Source organism: Colossoma macropomum, unplaced genomic scaffold (assembly GCF_904425465.1).
Source record: "Colossoma macropomum unplaced genomic scaffold, Colossoma_macropomum, whole genome shotgun sequence".
In the NCBI taxonomy this organism is placed as follows: Eukaryota; Metazoa; Chordata; class Actinopteri; order Characiformes; family Serrasalmidae; genus Colossoma; species Colossoma macropomum.
The window spans coordinates 19327263-19345524 of NW_023494808.1; the positions used below are offsets into that span (position 1 = coordinate 19327263).

Genomic DNA, 18262 nt, shown 5'->3' on the forward strand with positions numbered 1-18262 from the left:
AACACTTAATAAAAACACTTAATAAGCTATAATTTCATGTTTATTGGAATGTGTTGTCAAAGAAAAATTATGAAAACCTGTTTTATTAGAGATAAACATGAGGCATTTTTAAGTTCATTCTCAAAGCTGTACACATCTCTCAATTATCATGGAATCACTTACAGCTCTGTTTATCATCAAAATTATTACAGGTTCCTACAAACTATTTGAAATCTGTAAGCATTACTTTAAATGTAGCATCATTTTACACATATAACTTTGGTTATACATTAATAAAATGACTCTTTTGAATGGTAGTGTATTATTAAATACTGTATATATATATATATAATCATCGCTGTCCAAAGAACATGTATCTCCATTTTGTCTATTTTCTACATCATTTCAACATTCCAGCATCCTTTATAGTGTGTAAAAATTCATGATAAATGGACAAATAGAAGTGCTCTAAAATCACTTGGAATAAAATCTCTTTACAGTAACCTGCATTGAAAAGTGGACAGCGACGATATGTACTATATAGACTATATAGATTTTTTTTCTTGTCTCGGTCTTGGCTCAGACTCTCCTTTTACATATCTCCCTTATACATCTGTAACTCGGTTTTATTGGAAGGATGGGACAGTCAGTAAAGACGCAGTAAGGTGCAGTAGAGTGGACAAATTAAACACTGATAGATTTGATATTATACTTAGTGTTGGAAACGTGTCTGTATTTTCTGTTATGTTATATTGTCATAATCCCTACTCCTTTTTTTTCTAGTCTGAAAAACTTGGTCCTTAGTGGCAGTGAATAAGCGATTGCATCTGCATGTTTCCTTTGGATTGAATCCAACAGTACTCACATTAACAAGTGTGTTGTATGTGTAAAGCAAGACTACAACGAATACTGGGGTCAGTTTAAAGCTTTGGTTGATCATGACTATTGGACTGAAATTGGAGTTAGTTTTTGCTACAGTCATACACTTTTGAGAACTACAGAACTTTTCACAGTGAAAGAACAGACGGCAGTCTTATAATAGTTAACATATCTCTATTTATTTCTCCTTAGAACAGAACTTTCATAAATGTAGCTGTATTTTCATCTTACGTTCAAAAAAGGTCATGACCTGTGAGACCAATTTATAAATATTTAATCAAAGTCTTTGTGTAAAAAAAATCAAAAGAGAATCAGCGAACTAAAGCATCTATTGTATGACAATATGACACTGTAATAATAATTGTAATATCTATGTATGTCTGTCCATCTCCTTGTCAGTGTTTAGAACTCCGAGGAACCACGATTTTCGCCCATCCCAGAAGAGGAGAACATTCACTTTAAGCAGCTCACACTTCTTTTAGACACATGTTGAACAAAATGCAGCCAAAACATCTTACATGGGACAAAAACAAACGGGTAACAGAGCAAAAAATTGAGGGATTGGGGGGAGAAAATACACCGAAATCTCAAAGAAAGACAGGCAACAGTGAGACTTCATTACCACAAATCTACAATAGAATGACATAGGCACATCTGCATAGATCAACAGGATTTTAGAAGATCAGCGGTTCAAACAGGAGATGGGAATGATGAAGACGGAACCGTAGGACATCTGACATGAGGTGTTGTGGAAAATGCTGAGACGGGCAACCGCGGGCTGAGGCAATATCCAGGCATAGGCAGGAACCAGGCCTATTTTTAGAAGGTAAGCAGGTAGAGGAGAGTAGAGAACTTCTAGATGCTCACCTGTTTGGAAAATACATCGTCTGACAAAATAAGGAAACTGATGACAACATGTGCAGCATACACTCTTGAAAGTAAAGATGCCAGAAAGGGTTCTTGGGAGCGATACCATGGAAGAATCAGTTTTGGCTCCCTGAAGGACCTTTAACTGAGTGGTTTGACTGAGAAACCCCCAAAGTGAAAGGTTCTTTAGGGTTCTTCTATGACAGATTCTTTTATGGCAACTAAGAGTGCAGTGTAGTCCATTGTACTGCTGTTGTTGACATGGCAAGGCAAAAACGTGTTGGCGTAATTTAGGCTGTCTGGGTAAAATATTATGTTTACATTCATTACAGAATGTCACAGCACTGGTTCTCAGTCCAGTTCTCAAGGACTTCCAGCAAGTCCAATGTTTGTTCTATTCCAATTTGCACACTCAAGCCAACACATATTTGCCTGGCGTGAGCATGTTTTGAGAAGGAGTAGAACAAAAATAAAGCTGGCTGAGGGGTCTTATTGTGGTGGACTGGGAGCTATCGGCTTTCAGTACTGTCTCTCCAGTGTTGGATATCCCAAACTGAAAAAACATGATGCATACTTAATCATTTACAAATATCCTTTCTAATATTATTTTGCTAAAAAAAAAAAGAAAATAAAATGCTGATCATAATATATCATTATGTATTTTATATATATATATATATATATATATATATATATATATATATATATATATATAATTATTAGTGATTGTATTTGTCTAAATAGTTTTATATATGTGATCTATCAAATAAATGGGTCGTCCTCCACATACAGTGACCCCCAAAAATATTTGGGCATTTTGCTATACTTAAAAAATGTACTTAGTTCATTGTGTTAGTAAACAAAATGTCAAACCAAGTGACATTTGTTTTAAAACAGACAATTTCAATTGTAATTCCAAAAAGTAATATTTGTTTTTGCTATTAAAAGGCGGCTGGTGATTTTTGTCATCATTTCCTTTGTTATCGAGACTGTTAAGCAAGTTCTTTGCAGATGCAGGTCTGCATCCAAAATGCCTTCTGAGTTCATGATTCCATCAGTGAGCACAAGCTCACCAACAACACTGTAAGAAAAACTGTCCAAGACTTTGGCATGTCCATCTCTGTGCTTTAAGTTCCCTCAGTCTTCTCCAGACTTTCTTCACACTAAGAGTCTAGTTTGATTTGTTTTTCTCTGAAACAAATATCTTTTTGTTAAAAATTCTATAAATTAAACTAAAGAACTTTATTAATGGTTATATTATTAAAGTGTCCGAATACTTTTTTGGGGGGCCACTGTAGTAACAGTAGGGCTGCTGTATCCATAATTGCTGATGTTTGCTGCATGGAATCAGCACTTAGGATGGTGTAAATATGGCTGAATAATGAAATAAGGAATGATTGTCACCTTCGAACTGTAAGACCTTGGCCAGCTGCTTTAAACAGCAAAATTTCGTGAATGGAACATACGACAAGACTACGGGTTAAAGCATATCCTCGTGTTCACTTATCAAACCCATCACAAAGCTACAATACATTACTAGTCTTACCTCTATTACATTCATAGCCGAATCCACCGTTACTGCTGCCATTTCTCAGATTATACACTTTTCTTTGAAGAGATAACACTGGACAAAATGAATGATGGGTGTTTAGGGGGCTTCCAGATTGAAGGATGCTGCAGTCTCGGTAAAAGACGTAGCTACGCAAGATAAAACGTGCACACAAAGTTCTCCAGCCAAATTGAGTTACAAAGACCTGGGGAAGGTACAGCACATGTTGAGCCTAAAAATAAACCTTCTCAAACTATGTGGCCCATGATGAAACACCAGGTAAAAACAGACTGCAAAACAGCACATCAGCAGCTAGCGGCCCATGCGGTCGGACACCAAAGACGACGGTCCTGCACACAGAAGGAGAAGTATAATATGAGCCCTTGAGAACTCCTTCCCTCGCGCGCTATCTGCTGAGCCCTTTACACGATGATTCGGGATGTTCTGAGGACAAAAGGATGGCAAAATTACAGCGTAATTATGATTTTCGTCAGCTAGTTTCGTCAGCTGTAAGCTACCGTGCTGAATGCTTAAGAGATGCGATAAGAACAACCATTGAGGAAGTTGTCAAAACATGGTGTCGTTTCCAATAGATCCTCTTTGTGCTACCCAAAGTGTGTGAATATTCATTTCCGAACTAATGTAGGTGGTATAACAAGCACATTCCGAACAAAAGAAGTACAATCGCTTGCCTTATGTTTTGACAGAATGGCTGCCATACAATTTTTCTATGCAATTTGACTAGTCCAGGCACTGTAATCATGTTATTGCAGCCTGGTGATGTTAAGATTCCACTCTACTGTAATAGCAAGCTGGCTTGTCACTCTACAGGGCTAATTAAAATCTCAATAAAACACCTGTCTGATGAGAGCCGAGCATGAAAGCACAGCAGAATGCTCCACAAGCTTATTCATGCAAAGGGTGGTTATAATCGTCAAAATGAGGAGACTTTTGAGGTTTCTACCGAGACCTTCAGCTACCATTAAATGGGTGCTTGAACTGAAAATCAGCATCAATTTCAGTGTACGCATTCCTCATCGTACAATACAAGCATGTCAGTCCTGCCAGTAGGTGTCAGCAGTCCACCACTAGTACGTTCACCTTTCTGTTTTGATGTCATGAGAGGACAACAGGGATATAATGGAGGCTGCAAAGCAGCACTACAAAAGCTGAGCGTTAGGACTACTAAAAAGAATAAAATGACAAATGGTGGCACAAGCAACATGATTTTTAGTTTGAGGCCCTCTTTTTTGATTGACCATATCTTACCAATAGCACATGCTACTAGGCTCTGTTTTTGAGGCTCCATTGACATATAGCCCTGTCTATATTGATGAGAGATTTTGTTGGCCAGAAGGCAAGGACAGAGCTTCCAAGAAAAAAAAACAAAAAAACCTTGGGTCTTCCGGATGCTGTCTAAATCTGAGAAAGCAAGAAAGGAGGTAACAAGTACTGAATGTAATTGGGCCCACGACCAGTCAACCATTCACATCTTTGCGGCTACAGTAGCAGCGAGTAGAGAAGCTATTCATGCTAGCTCTCGAAATATAGAATAGAACGGGGCACAAACATAGAAAAACCTTGACCGAGACATGGATACATATAACTTTTGCTCTCCCCTTTCACCCTCCCTCCCCCCGTGTACATTTCCATTTTGATCTGAAGCAAGTGAAGTGAGCAGAGGAAAAACCATCTTTGTCAGCTGAAGCTCGAAATGAAAAAGTCAGATCATCTCCTAGTGCAAAGAGAAAGAAAACACGCGTATATATGTCTGTGTGTGTGTGTGTGAGTGCATGTGTATGGTTTTCAGAACGTGTGAGAGCTGACGTCTTGGTTAGGACGTGGCCTGGACCTTCACCTGGAACCATCTTCCTCTTCTTCTCCTCTTGCGTACCTCTTCAATCCTGTTGTTCTTCTACTAGCTGGGGCCTAAAGAGCACTGAACATATAAAGCGCAGCTGGGGGTCGGCCAGGCGAGACCGCCGCTGGCCAGTGCGCCCCGGGGCTTCGACCCAGTTTGACCCCGCTTGCTCCTCGCTGGCGGAGGGGCGCCCTTTTTTTGGCGGGAGATGGTTTTGGAGCATGCTAATTCGCTAGCGCTAGCCCTCCCAACCACCGCTGTCCGAATCACTCCTCCCTGGGGGCGTTGTTGTCTTCCAGCGGGAAGATTCCGGCCAGGCAGGTGGAGTTCTGGCTGGCCGTCATGGTGGCCACCGTATGGAGGAGGACCAGGACCAGCAGGCAGAGCTTGAGCCTGCCCTGGCCCAGCCGCGGCGCACCCGAGGAGGCGGAGGCGGCGGCGGCAGTGACGGAGGAGCTGTGCTGGCACGATGGGTGAGTCCTTTTGAAAGTGTCCCGCGAGCGGTTGCTAGAGTTCAGCTCCCACCGCACGTCGCAGCACTGTGGCTCCTGCTCAGCGCTCGCCGTCTCTGAAAGCCCTGGAAAGCACATGAAAAGACGTAGATAAAATAAGGATTTCTTTGGTTTCCAAACAGTTCCAAACAGAGTGACACTGAAAAATACACTGGTTTAACTTCACATGTGTCCACATAATAAAATATATTATACCTATTATTATATACATTATATATAATAACAGAACCCAATAAATAGGGCGGCACGGTGGCGCAGTGGGTAGCGCTGTCGCCTCCCAGCAAGAATGGCCTGGGTTTGATTCCCGGCCAGGTGACCAGGGTCATTTCTGTGTGGAGTTTGCCTGTTCTCCCTGTGTCTGCGTGGGTTTCCTCCGGGTACTCTGGTTTCCTCCCACAGTCTAAAAACATGCAGTCAGGCTGATTGGACATGCTGAATTGCCCCTAGGTGTGAGTGAATGTGTATGTCTGTCTGTCTGCCCTGCGATGGACTGGCGACCTGTCCAGGGTGTATCCTGCCTTCCGCCCAATGACAGCTGGGATAGGCTCCAGCACCCCACCGCGACCCAGAAGGATAAGCGGTTTAGATGATGGATGGATGGAGAACCCTATAAATAGGAACTTAATCATTATCTAAAGGTTCGTTAATAATATTAAGCACCTGAGAAAAAAAGCTGTTTATCTGGGCAGTAAATGTTTATTTGCTCAGCTAAAAATAAAATATAAATAATAGTAACGCAATAAGTACTGATTTTATGTGTTGATGTGCTCATTTAGCCATTTCCAAACTTCTCCTTGAGTCAGAATAATGGTTTTTCATTGTAATTGTTTAATTGTTTATATTTATTCTAATGAAAATTCAGTACATTTCTTTTTTCAATGCAAAAAATATCAGCATGTTTCTCAACACAACACATCACCTCAAAAAAGTTTACAGTTTGGCACACACATCTCCTGAAAACTTTACCAGTATGTCAGATATATATTCATAATGAGTTTCACACCAGCCTCCACTTTTTCCACCCTGACACGACTGTAACCAAACAGTGTACTGAGGCAACATAAAAGCAAATCTGCCACCAGTACAGTCTGTAATAGTCAGGGCTTGACTACACTAGGCAAGAGCAGGCAAGTGCCTAGAGCTTCCCCTGGAACCATGATCCCTGTAAATATACAAGTTATGTATATTATATATTATCTGTGAAACCCTGGTCAAATCACGTTTTGTTGTGTTGACTTTCTAAGTGAAAATAAATTAACACATCCTCTACAGAGAACACAATTCTGTACATTTTAATATACAATTACTGTTTATTTCCTGAATTGACCATATTGCGGGGATGGGGGGTTTTGTGTTTTAAATATTTAAGTGTATTCCCTATTAAGGATATGTTAAATTCTCCCACTCTCTGATCCCGCAGCCATGATGCTGTAACATGTGCAGAATGTTTCTTGCCATTGTCATTTTGCAATAAGCATGGAGGTCCCTGAAAAACACTTCATCTAGAAAGCAGCAAATTATTGCTGTCGGAACAAAACCTTGCATCTCCATTTTTGTAATTTTTACATTTTTGACATAATTTGAAAATGCCTGTTACATTGTGTGTAAATTTCATGATGAATTTTAGTATATTCTTTCCTTCTCCTGTAAAGTCATCATTTTGGAGCTACAAGGTTTTGTTCCAACAGCAGCAATATGTTGCTCCAAAATGTGTTCAGTGCTAGTGGTGCTTTTACAGGTGTGCAGGTTACCTGCTAATACTTCCTCATAACATGACAGACCCTGGCTTTTGAACTTTACGCTGGTAACAGTCTGGATGTTCGTATTCTTCTTTGGCCCAGAGAACCCAATGTCCATTTTTTTCCATAAACGGTCTGAAAGGTTGACTCATAAGTCCACAATACATGTCCATTTTAGCTGGAGCCCAGAGAAGTCGGCAGCGTTTCTGGACACTGATGACACATGACTTTCGCTGTGCAAAGTACAGTCTTAACTTGCACTTGTGAATGCAACAAAGAACAACAACAGTGTTTAACAACAACAGTTTTTTGAAGCATTCCTGAGCCCATGTGGTAAAATCCATCACAGAAGCACACTGGTCTTTAATGCAGTGCTGAGGGGTCAAATGTCATGGGCATTAATTTGTGGTTTTCAGCCTTTTTAATAACACATAGATTTCTCCACTTTCCTGAATCTGTTGATATTATGCACTGTAGATGGTGAAATACCTAAAATCCTTGCAATTGCTTGCTGAGGAACACTATTTGTAAGCTGTTAGATTTTTACATTATTTTAAACTGTTAAATTTTTTGTTGATGCATTTTTGGCAAAGTGCTGAGCCTTGACCATCTTTGCTCATAAGAGTCTCGGCCTTTTCTGAATTCTCTTTTTAAACCCAAACATAATTGCATCACCTGTTTATGATGTTTTTTTGAACACTTCACAACACTTCTAGCCTTAAACTGCACCTGTCTCAACTTTTTCAGAATGTGTTGCACACAGTAAAAGTATATTTACACAACAACAACAAAGAAGTTGATAAAAAGTGTTGCCTTTGTACTATTTATATTCAAATACAGGTCAAAGTAGTCACTTCTTTCTGATATTTATTTGCAGTTTACACACTCTCCCAAATTAGGAAAAATAATAGACTTCTGAGGTTTTGAACTGGCAGTGAAGATACGCATCTGTTTTACAAATTTTTGTGTATCAATCTCGTGTACTCAGAGTTTTCCCCTCATGGCACTCTGAACTAGCACTGTGTGAACCATCCACATTATGTAAATCTACGTTCAAATGCTGTTACACGTTAACTGCCCCCACAGAGATGACATTAGCGGGTCACTTGTGCCACTTAAGATGTAATGTAAAAGAAGAAAAAAATGAATAAATGGTCAGCTACTATGAAATTAAAGCACATGAAAGAGATTTAAAATGACTGCTTTTAAGGCTAAGTAGCATTTTGACTCACTTCTGTTAATAAAAAAGAGCAGTTTGTGCCCAACTGAATCACTAAATCCTTCCTTATATGAAGGAAAGTGGAGAATGACAAATGGCTGGCAAATAACGCCATGAATTACTAGTACAGTGAACAACAATTCTAAATACATTTGCATTTTAATTCTAAATACTTTCACTTTTTCCATCCTTGTTGCTGATATCATCAAACACCAAAACATACTAAAGATCTACAATCCATCATCTACAGTGCATTTTGGTCAAGTTGTCACTATGAGACATCACTGAAACTTTTCTTTGAATCATAGCTTTAGAGAACAGACAGCTTTGAGTGTCTGTCCTCTATGTCTGTGCTAGGGTTGGATCATTTTTGGCACTTTGCATCTGAAAAACAGGCTTACATGTACAAGCAGAGTGAATCCAAACTCTTAAAGCTCACACTGAGATGAATGATGCAAATGAAATCCTAAAAGTGTCTTTAAATATTCTTTTGTTTGAAAACAATTGGCAGGATTTAAGGTGCGTTAAGTAAAACTTGGTTTGTAGAACATAAGCCTTAACTATGCAGCCATACAGCCCAGAATGAGGCTAAGTCTTAGCACAATATGAATGTTAGGTAACCAAATCAGATTATGGCGCAATACATATGAGAAGTGGGGAAGCATTCATTAACTAGACTGTGTACAAAACAGACTGCAGCACTGGCTGTTCAGACTGTGCTTTGATATTCTGATGTGGATCTAGATTAAAGCAACTCATCCATCAGAAACAGGACCAACCTCTTCTGACTCTTTGGTATGATATAGATCTAAATCTAGATTAAATCACCTAGAAATCAAATCTACCACAGTTATCCGCTTACCCTAAATGTAGTCGGTCAACCAAGACATCTTTGGTTTCCTTCTTTAGTTTTGCACTAGAGGTACAAGGCTAATGTAACTAGAAAGTGAAGGGATATAATGGAAGCAGTGCCAGTCCTAGCCTTCCTGGGGCCCTAAGCAAAACCCACCCAAAATTGCGTATCTCCATATTCATCTTAACTTTCCTTCACAGCCCTTAATTCCCCTTACAGTCCTCTGCTGTTAATCATCATGTTAATCACATAGTTCTTCCACTATATAATGTCACCTTTAGAATTTAGCTTTTCTACACACACGATGGGATGTGGACAATCTCAGATACATCTTTAAGTTTTAACTCAGTCAACAAGGGGGAAGGTGAGATGCACAGCCCCAGAAAAAGGCTAAGAAAAAGAGATCTGTCAAAAGGAGCCACAAATTTAGCCACATTTACAGCAAATGACCAAAGATGTTCCCATTTAGGAAATCTGTCTGTGATTTGTCTTCCTACAACATGCAGTGCATCCGCAAATATGAAGCCAATACCAAGTGATGCATGCAAACCCTTCTGTGTTAGTCTTTTATATCATTGTGCACGAAGTATACTTTCACATTGTTTTATAACTTGAGTGAACATTTTGCAAGTTGTTCACACATATTCATGGTCACGATTTCTTAATTCATTCCCACAATTAACTATTTGTTCTCTCGTTCTCTTTTACACACTTGTGAAAAAAATAACGAAATGAATCTGTTAAACTCTCTCATTACTAGACCTCATAATATCAAACGAACTTAGAAATATACAGATGTTTAATCTCTGTACACTACAGGGCTTATTTTGGTAAACAGTGAAGTATTTTATTTGATAATGATTTTAATAGTCCAATAATTAGTCCAATCTATTAAACTCTCACCGTTTGTCCTCATGCCACATCAATGTTTCTGTGTTTAATTTGAGGATGTTTAATCATTGACGCTGAACTTTTCTTTATGACGGCCCTCAACATTGCAGTTTGACAGGGAGTAAAAACAATAAGCGGCTGCATTGTGGCTTCATCTCTGTTACATATGATTATTAGAAAGTTCAGTTTAGTGAAGATTTTGATTGTAGTTTATTGTCATCTTTCATTTTACCACCAAACTGCAGCTGCACTGATGAATCTGTGGCCGTTTGCTGATTCTGATAATGTGCTGTGAAGGGAAGCTACAGTGTCCTTATAACGAACTCATATCAGAATCAGACCTAATGATCACCTCTCTGTCCATTATCGCTTCAGTCTAACACATCGAAACCTGTCAGACAGTTTCAGGGAGCTTTTAGCCTATTTGTGTACAGGACAAATAAAACGATCTGTATCTACTTCATTTATTTTGTTTGCGCACAAATAAAAAAATATGTGCATGATTAAAAGAAGACGAGAGAACAAATTAAAATATCGTGGACACATATAAAAGAAAACATACTCACGAATTAAAGAAAACGTGTGTATGATTAAAAGAAAATGAGAGAACGAACTGTTAATGAATTAAGAAAAACTGATCACAAATAAAAGAAAATGTGCGTACAAATTTAAAAACGTTCAAATCAATTTTCACTTTTACCCATGTCCCCTCCAGGGCTCTATAGGTTTTAGCTGCATGCTGCTATACAAACATATATAAAACATAGTCGGTTTATTGGGGCATGAAGTCCTGTTAGTGAGGCATTGCTCCACCAAATGACCTCCTGACTCCAGTCCTGCTTCAAAGCCATCCTATCAAATCTGCCACAGCTACTATGTCTGTGTGGATAATAAAAAAATAACGTACGCTTTGTTGTTACACTTTGACGTGACCAGACACACTTTACTTTGAACATCACAAAGTGTTTAGGCCTACTGAGGTTCTCTGCACTCTGTTGAAAAGTATATAATATAATAATTATAAAATATTATAATAAACAGTAGAGGAATGTGCTGTGAGTTGACAGCTGGGGTTGTTCAGGAAGAACCAGCCCTGAATGGAAGCTTATGTATACGTGATTAGCATTGTGCAAGCTGCATCCCTAATTCATCATAGAGGTACCTCAAACTATACTGAGTTGCTAAGTAATCTCAAATAAGTGTTTTTTGACATGGCGATATATACACATAAAATAGGCAGAGGTATTTTGCATCCTTAACAACAGTAGTGGGAACAAATGTATAGAACCATCAGAAACAATACCTACCTGTACATATAAAACTGGGAGTGCCACCATGTATAAGATCATCATTGTCAGGCAATATGAAGGGACATCTCTGCTGGACATCCAGACAGTACTGCTCACAGGGAACCTTGCGGCTACAGCTGGACTGATTGCTCTGGAAGTACTGAGCGCAGAGCCAAGGCTTGTATACCATCTGCAAAAAAAGAGGCAGGAAGAAAAGTAAGATTAGCAAAACATGCCACCTGAAAGTCAAAAATGCCTACAAATTTTTATGTGTAGACTACTTGTGTACAGTTTCATTATATGTGTGAATTGGAAGTGTCAACACTAAAATCTCTCTCTGTATTGGTTAGAGAACTGCTAAAATGCATGTTTTTTTTTAACTATGGATACATTTTTTCAACCTCTGTACAGCACAAAACATTAAAAAATACTACATCAGTTAATTAAAAAGCATAAAAAATACAAAAATAGTGTTAAAACCAAATGACAAATGAAACAGAAAAGATAAAAGTAGCAGTTTTTTCACAGCTCTGTCTACAAGCAATACTGAGAATGACCAGAAGGGGGCGCTTTGGTTTAAAATGCACCTTATGCGCGAGCCTTTTTCCTCATTGCATCAATCTTACTCAGGACAGCTCTGTTGCTTTTGTCACCTCATTGCGAGTCACAGAGGGCTATTAAGGTCGTAGTCACGGCACGAAAAACAGCTGCTTTTAGTTCATGATCTCTTATCCTGCCTGCATCATTACGCCATCAGATCCCCAATCGGTCCCTAACCTCGCCCTTCCCCCCAACCATGAACACGCATTACATTAGCACATTTCGTTTCACGTGGTCTTTTTTTTTGCACCAGGCTAGCATGTCTGCATATAAGATGAGAGCGAAGTGGGCAGTGGATGGGGTCGCTAGCGAGGGTGACAGCACTGTAAGAATAGCTCTAGCTCATTTATTTTGCCCTACATAGTGCACCCAGCACAGGCCGCTGTTGAGGAAAGGGAAAGAAGGCAGTGCATCCACAAATTGCGGTGTGTGTGTGTGTGTGTGTGTGTGTGTGTGTGTGTGTGTGTGTGTGTGTGTTTTAAAAAAAGGAAAAGGAAAAAAAAGAGAACAGGAGACGTAGAAAAGCAGGTCATCATTAGCACTGTCTGGCTGTCAGAGAATCCGGAGATGTAGACTCATTTGTGAGGCTCCGTTTCTCTTCTCTTCTCTTCTCTCTCGCCCTCTATCTTTCCTGCCTCTCTCTCCCTCTCTTCCCTCTGAATACCTCAGAAAACAAGCTGGCACAGGCTTGGAACAAGAAGCAGCTCGCCAGAAGGGGAGTGCCCTCTCATCTACCAATCGCCATCCCAGAGGGAAACTGGTGGAAAGTGAAAAGTCAGATTTGATTGGAAGGCGGCCTTGTCACTTTGTTTTTTCCCCACCGTGTACAAATCCATGTACCATTGCACAAGGTCCAAGGTTCGGACCAGAACGAGCGCAAAACGAAGTGCCTGAAAAGAGTCGGTGGCTCATTCACGTGTCAAGAAACGTGCTTCTACTTTGGATATATCCGACGAGCGCATCACAGCGCTACATTGCATAACGAAATCTCTAAAAAGGCCTGCAAGTTCCACAGCTATGAGCGCATCCCAATCCTTCCACATCCCACACAGTGGTAGAGGAAGGTCAAAAGGTTAAAGCTTGCATTGCCTTCTGGGAATCGGGGTGCAAATGAGGCAGCGAAATGCCAGAAAGCGCTGTGATTATCAACCGTAGGGCCTCCTGGGACCGCTCATGATTGTGTGGCCTCGAGCTGAGGTCGAAGGTTATGGAAACGTTTTTCCAGCACGGACCATGGACACGCGTGATGCCTATAGCATCAGTCAGACATCGACAGAGATAGACAGCGAGAGGAATGCAGTGCAAAAGGGAAATACATGGGAAATACAGCTTGGGGAGGCTTAGCAAACATGACCGTGGAAGAAAATGCAAATGGATGTGACCTGTGGACATGGAGAACACTGGGGAATCACGACTGATGAGGTTAACCTGCTGGCTTTGCCACTGTATGTATGTGTATCTAAGTGGGCAAGTTGTGGTCAGTTTGTTGATGTAGACAACAAGAAGGCCTTTTTGTATGCCAACAAAAGCAACAACAGCAATTGTTGAAAAATGCTGAAGTCATTTGCTTAAAAGCAAAGAGTCTGTTTATACTTTGCACTGATATGCATTTTGGCTGGATTCCATTTACACTTTTCACTAAAATGTGTCCCCAGTGTGACCAAATGAGATCCGATTGCAAAGCACATCAACACATGCCATTTTAGTTCTACCTTTGTTTACTCTATTCCTCATTACGATATGAGTTGACAGACATGGCTTGGACACTTTAATCGGCCACGAATGCAAGAAGGCTCTTGACTTGGGGAACTCCAGCCTCACGTATCCTTCCATTTCATTGTTTATTTTCTCATCTGCTTCTCAGTGCACGGCAGACACGTTTCTGCTTATATAATTGCATATGGGTAACGTAAACGCATTATGTTTACACTTGTGTTAAATGTGGTGAGGATCTGTCTCTGACCACTTCCGAATGTGATTTGAGTGACCCAATCATAATCCGATCACATGCATGCTGGGGGTGTTTACACCTGGCTTTTCACTATAATACCTTCATGTGTTGCACAGATGGAACTTTGAATGATGGCGTCTTGTGACGAGGGAAAGGGAGGGGAAATGGAAGAAAGCATAATGATTCCATTCAGAAATGAATCAAGTACGCTATATGGCCAAAATGATCTGCCAGGAGAGAGCTACCTAATGCGATGCATAGCGCGAATAGTAAAGTTTGGTAGAGGAGGGATAATGATCTGGGGCTGTTTTTCAGGGTTTAGGCTAGGCCCTTACGTTTCCATGAATGGCAATGTTAATGCTACAGCACACAAAGACATTTTAGACAATATTATGCTTCCAACTTTGAGTCAACAGTTTGATCCATAAACACATGGTTTGACAAGTTTAGTGTGGAGGAACTCTAGTGACCTGCACAGAGTCCTGACCTCAATCCCACTGAACTCCTTTGGGATGTCGTTTACGAGCCAGGCCTTCTCATCCAACATCAGTGCCTGACCTCACAAATGCTCTTCATACTGTGATATCAGACCAAATTCCCACAGAAATATGCTTAAATCTTGTGGAAAGCCTTCCCAGAAGAGTGGTGGCTTCAAAGCTGCAAAGGGCCTTCATATGAATACCCATAGTTTTGAAATGGTCACATAGGTGTGATGGTCAAATGTCCACATACTTTTAGCCATATAGTTTAGCAGTCAATAGCTTAATACATCACTGAAGTAATCGCTAGTGGCAGTTTTAAGTTCTCTGTGCACAATATGTGTAGCTCACATCGGTGATGTCTTACTTTGAGCAATTGGCATTTGTATCCGTGGTGCCTGCAAGGGACTGAGATCAAGGCGTTAGATAAGCAAGGTCACAAATGGACACAGTCTATTCTTGATCAATAAGCGACATGCTATCCCTAATGGCCAATGATGTTACAAAGAAACCGCTCAGTGGCCACTGTGGAGTAGAAAGGCTGAGGGTTGGTGACAGATGGATGGATAGGAAGAGATTATGTGGAAAAAAGAGAACTCTTTGGATTCCTGCCAGCGCTACGGATATATTTATTGCTGTAGAAGTGCATATGTGAGTGCACAGGCTACCACACAGGCACAAACACTTGCATGCACACACATTATTCCATCCCTTATCAAGAAGCGTTACATAACACAGACATCCTCCTCTACAATATTAGCCTAGTTTGGTAGTTTCTCTTAGATACCTCAGAGTGAATATATGCTTGTGGGTGTGAGCGAACATATCTCACATGCTCAATGAAACTTCATTAACCATAAGTTTCTCATTAATGATTCAAATCTAATTAGACTGCTTCCGAGGATCATTACAATGCATCAATGGTAACTAATTATATGAAAAAAAGACTTGCCACATTATTACGAAACACGATTAGATTAAGAAACCTGGAGTTTGTGCAACGTTGACTGTAATTGTGAGCCAATGAGTACATGCACTGGGGACAAATGCCACATTGGAGGCAATTGGACTTAACACAACTATCAACTCTAGGGTGGGGGAGTGCCTAACATCATTTAGGGCTGAGTTACAGACTGGAGGATGAAATTAGATGTTCCCTATGTTCTAAGGGCATTGGCTAATGGATTAATGGTGTTTTTAGCCTTGAGAGCCAGCACACTCTTCAGAAGGCTGTTCCCTTATGCAGTGGCCTAGCAATGCCTTTTACCTTTAATAATTATTATACATTGTAAACAGGGCTTAATTTGTGCCGTAACAAGCCAGATCCGGATCCTGCATCTTCCGGATTGAATCTGGCACTTATTTTCGTGGATCCGCCACGTTAAACTCATCATTGTGAGAATCTGTAGAGATGTATCAAGAAAAATCATATTTTTTAACTCCACGTACTGTACTTCAGTACTGCGAAAAATCTGAGGCCACCTTTCATTTATTACATTTCCAGTCAAAACAAACACTAAGTACAAGTTACAAGCAGACAGAAGTCTCAACAACTAGGATCAGTAACTTTCTAGCAGTAGCATTAGCCATCTGGCTTTTTTCTGCTTTAGACAGCTAGCAGGGGCAAATATTCAAACATTTCAAACAGCCTGTTTCCAAAAATCCACCCCAAAGCAGTTGTAGTTTTTTTTTTAAAAGTACCTCCTCCTCAAGATACATCATCAGAAGCGGGTTTTCACCAGTCTTTAAACCACAAAATCACACTCTTAAGACTATCGTGTACTGTAGGAGGCAAGTAGGCATGTTTACAACATAAAATATACTTAAAATATAGACATAAAATAGACATAAAATCAAATATAGACATACAATTATTCATTCTGGCTGGGGTGCTCATGTTAAGTTATCTTAAAGAGGCCATTTTCTGTATTTTAATTGATTTTACCCCAAAGTCCACTTATGTGTGTGGATTTTTGTACCAAAAACAGACACAACTAATATTCACATGATCATTTACTAACCTTCCTTCATCCACTAGAACTAAACAAGCTGGTATTGTTCCTGTGCTTTTAAGACCTGATATATGTAAATGACTTTACTGCCCTGTGTTGTGCCAGTCTGGCTGACAGTCATGGAACAAAATGTTAACTCTGAAAGAGACAGAATTCCTCAGGGATGTTGGAAAAAATAAACTTCAACTATTTGTCAGATGTTCAAATCCTTTGGAATGCTAATATGACACATTTGTGTTTTCCCCACATTTTCTGCTCCAATGACTACAGTGCCTGCAGTAACAACACTTCTTATCACTTAAACATAAATGGATGGGTCGAGTATTTCCCATGTATTTCCCCTGCAGTAACACTTGCTTACTTTGCAGCAGTAACAGCCTCTACTCTTCACAGAAGGTTTTACACTAGATGTTGGAACATTGCTGTGAGGATTTGATTGCATTTAGCCAGAAGAGTATTAGTGAGGTCAGGTACTGATGTTGGACAATTAATTCTGGACCACATATGCCACTCTAACTCATCCCAAAGGTATGGAGCCCCATCACTCCACTGCTTCACAGCCCAATGCTGGGAGGGCTTCATACCCTCTAATTGACCCTTGGCATTGTGGCATGGTTCATGTGTGGTTGCTCCAGAGTGAGTGTGCAGTTTAGCACCTTTGGGCATATAGTGTACGTAAATGTGTTCATGGCTGTGACATCACAACCATTTCCAATTTAAAGCAGCCTGTTTTAAACAGGTTATTTTCAGCTTATTTTCCTTATGAAGGGAGTAAGAGGTACACTCTGAAACACTTTTCATAGGGTTTACATAGTATAACAAAACTCTTTTATTTCAAAAAAAGCAACAGTAGAAAAGAAGGAAAGTAGATTTTTCATGCCATGGACCCAAACAGCACCACATCATTTGAATGCAATCCTATCAATGCAAGTCATTTTCCAACAGGCAGACGCTTTTTCCCTGTTCTCTTTGCACCTCAGAGCCGGAAGAAGCCGAATGTTGATCGTGCTCATTCTGAGTTCTTGCGTCTCCAGATGGGAGCCGAGCTAGCAGCAGACATCTGCACCGCACACTCAACTTGTCATCTCTGGATGCCATCAAAAATCGCCTGCCAAACATGCATCCCTCTCCTCCTGCTGAATATTCAGCGCTCCGAGGCAAAGTTTTTCGAAGCTTGGGTCTCAAAATAGCATCTCTAAGCGGAAAAATCGCACGCCCTTGCGCCAGGCGCCTGCCTCCACTCGCTCTAACGCGAGAGGTCGCCGAAATGTCACATCCAATATCTCTCTCTGTAGACCCGAAAGACATCGGAGACGACCTGCCCGCATTCTTCTTGCGGCTGTTTATGGTTTATGGAAGAATAGAAATCGGGCTACGTCTCTCTGTGAGCATTGTGTTAGCGTACTACAAGTGGGGGGTGGGGTAGGGAGAAAGGGATGATGGGAATTCAAAGAACTGAATGGTGGTGAGCTTCAAAGAGCTTAGAGAGGTGTGCAAGAGAGAATTCCCTCAATTAGGCCATAATTAATACAGAAGATCAAAGCGCCCCTTCCCTCCCTTGTTTCAACACCGTAGCTTAAGC

At 40.3% G+C, this 18262-nt stretch overlaps 1 protein-coding gene across 1 annotated transcript in view; it reads right to left on the reverse strand.

Moving 5' to 3' along the window:
• Positions 1–5316: 5316 nt before the first annotated feature.
• The window catches only part of fam155a (family with sequence similarity 155 member A), an 89872-nt gene continuing 76926 nt past the window's right edge, over positions 5317–18262 (reverse strand). The window contains exons 2-3 of the mRNA XM_036557490.1: positions 11657–11828; positions 5317–5712 (exon numbers count right to left, since the gene is read on the reverse strand). Of these exons, the coding sequence (XP_036413383.1) occupies positions 5402–5712; positions 11657–11828 (483 nt within the window). The 3' untranslated portion in view covers positions 5317–5401. The remainder of the gene's footprint in view (positions 5713–11656; positions 11829–18262) is intronic.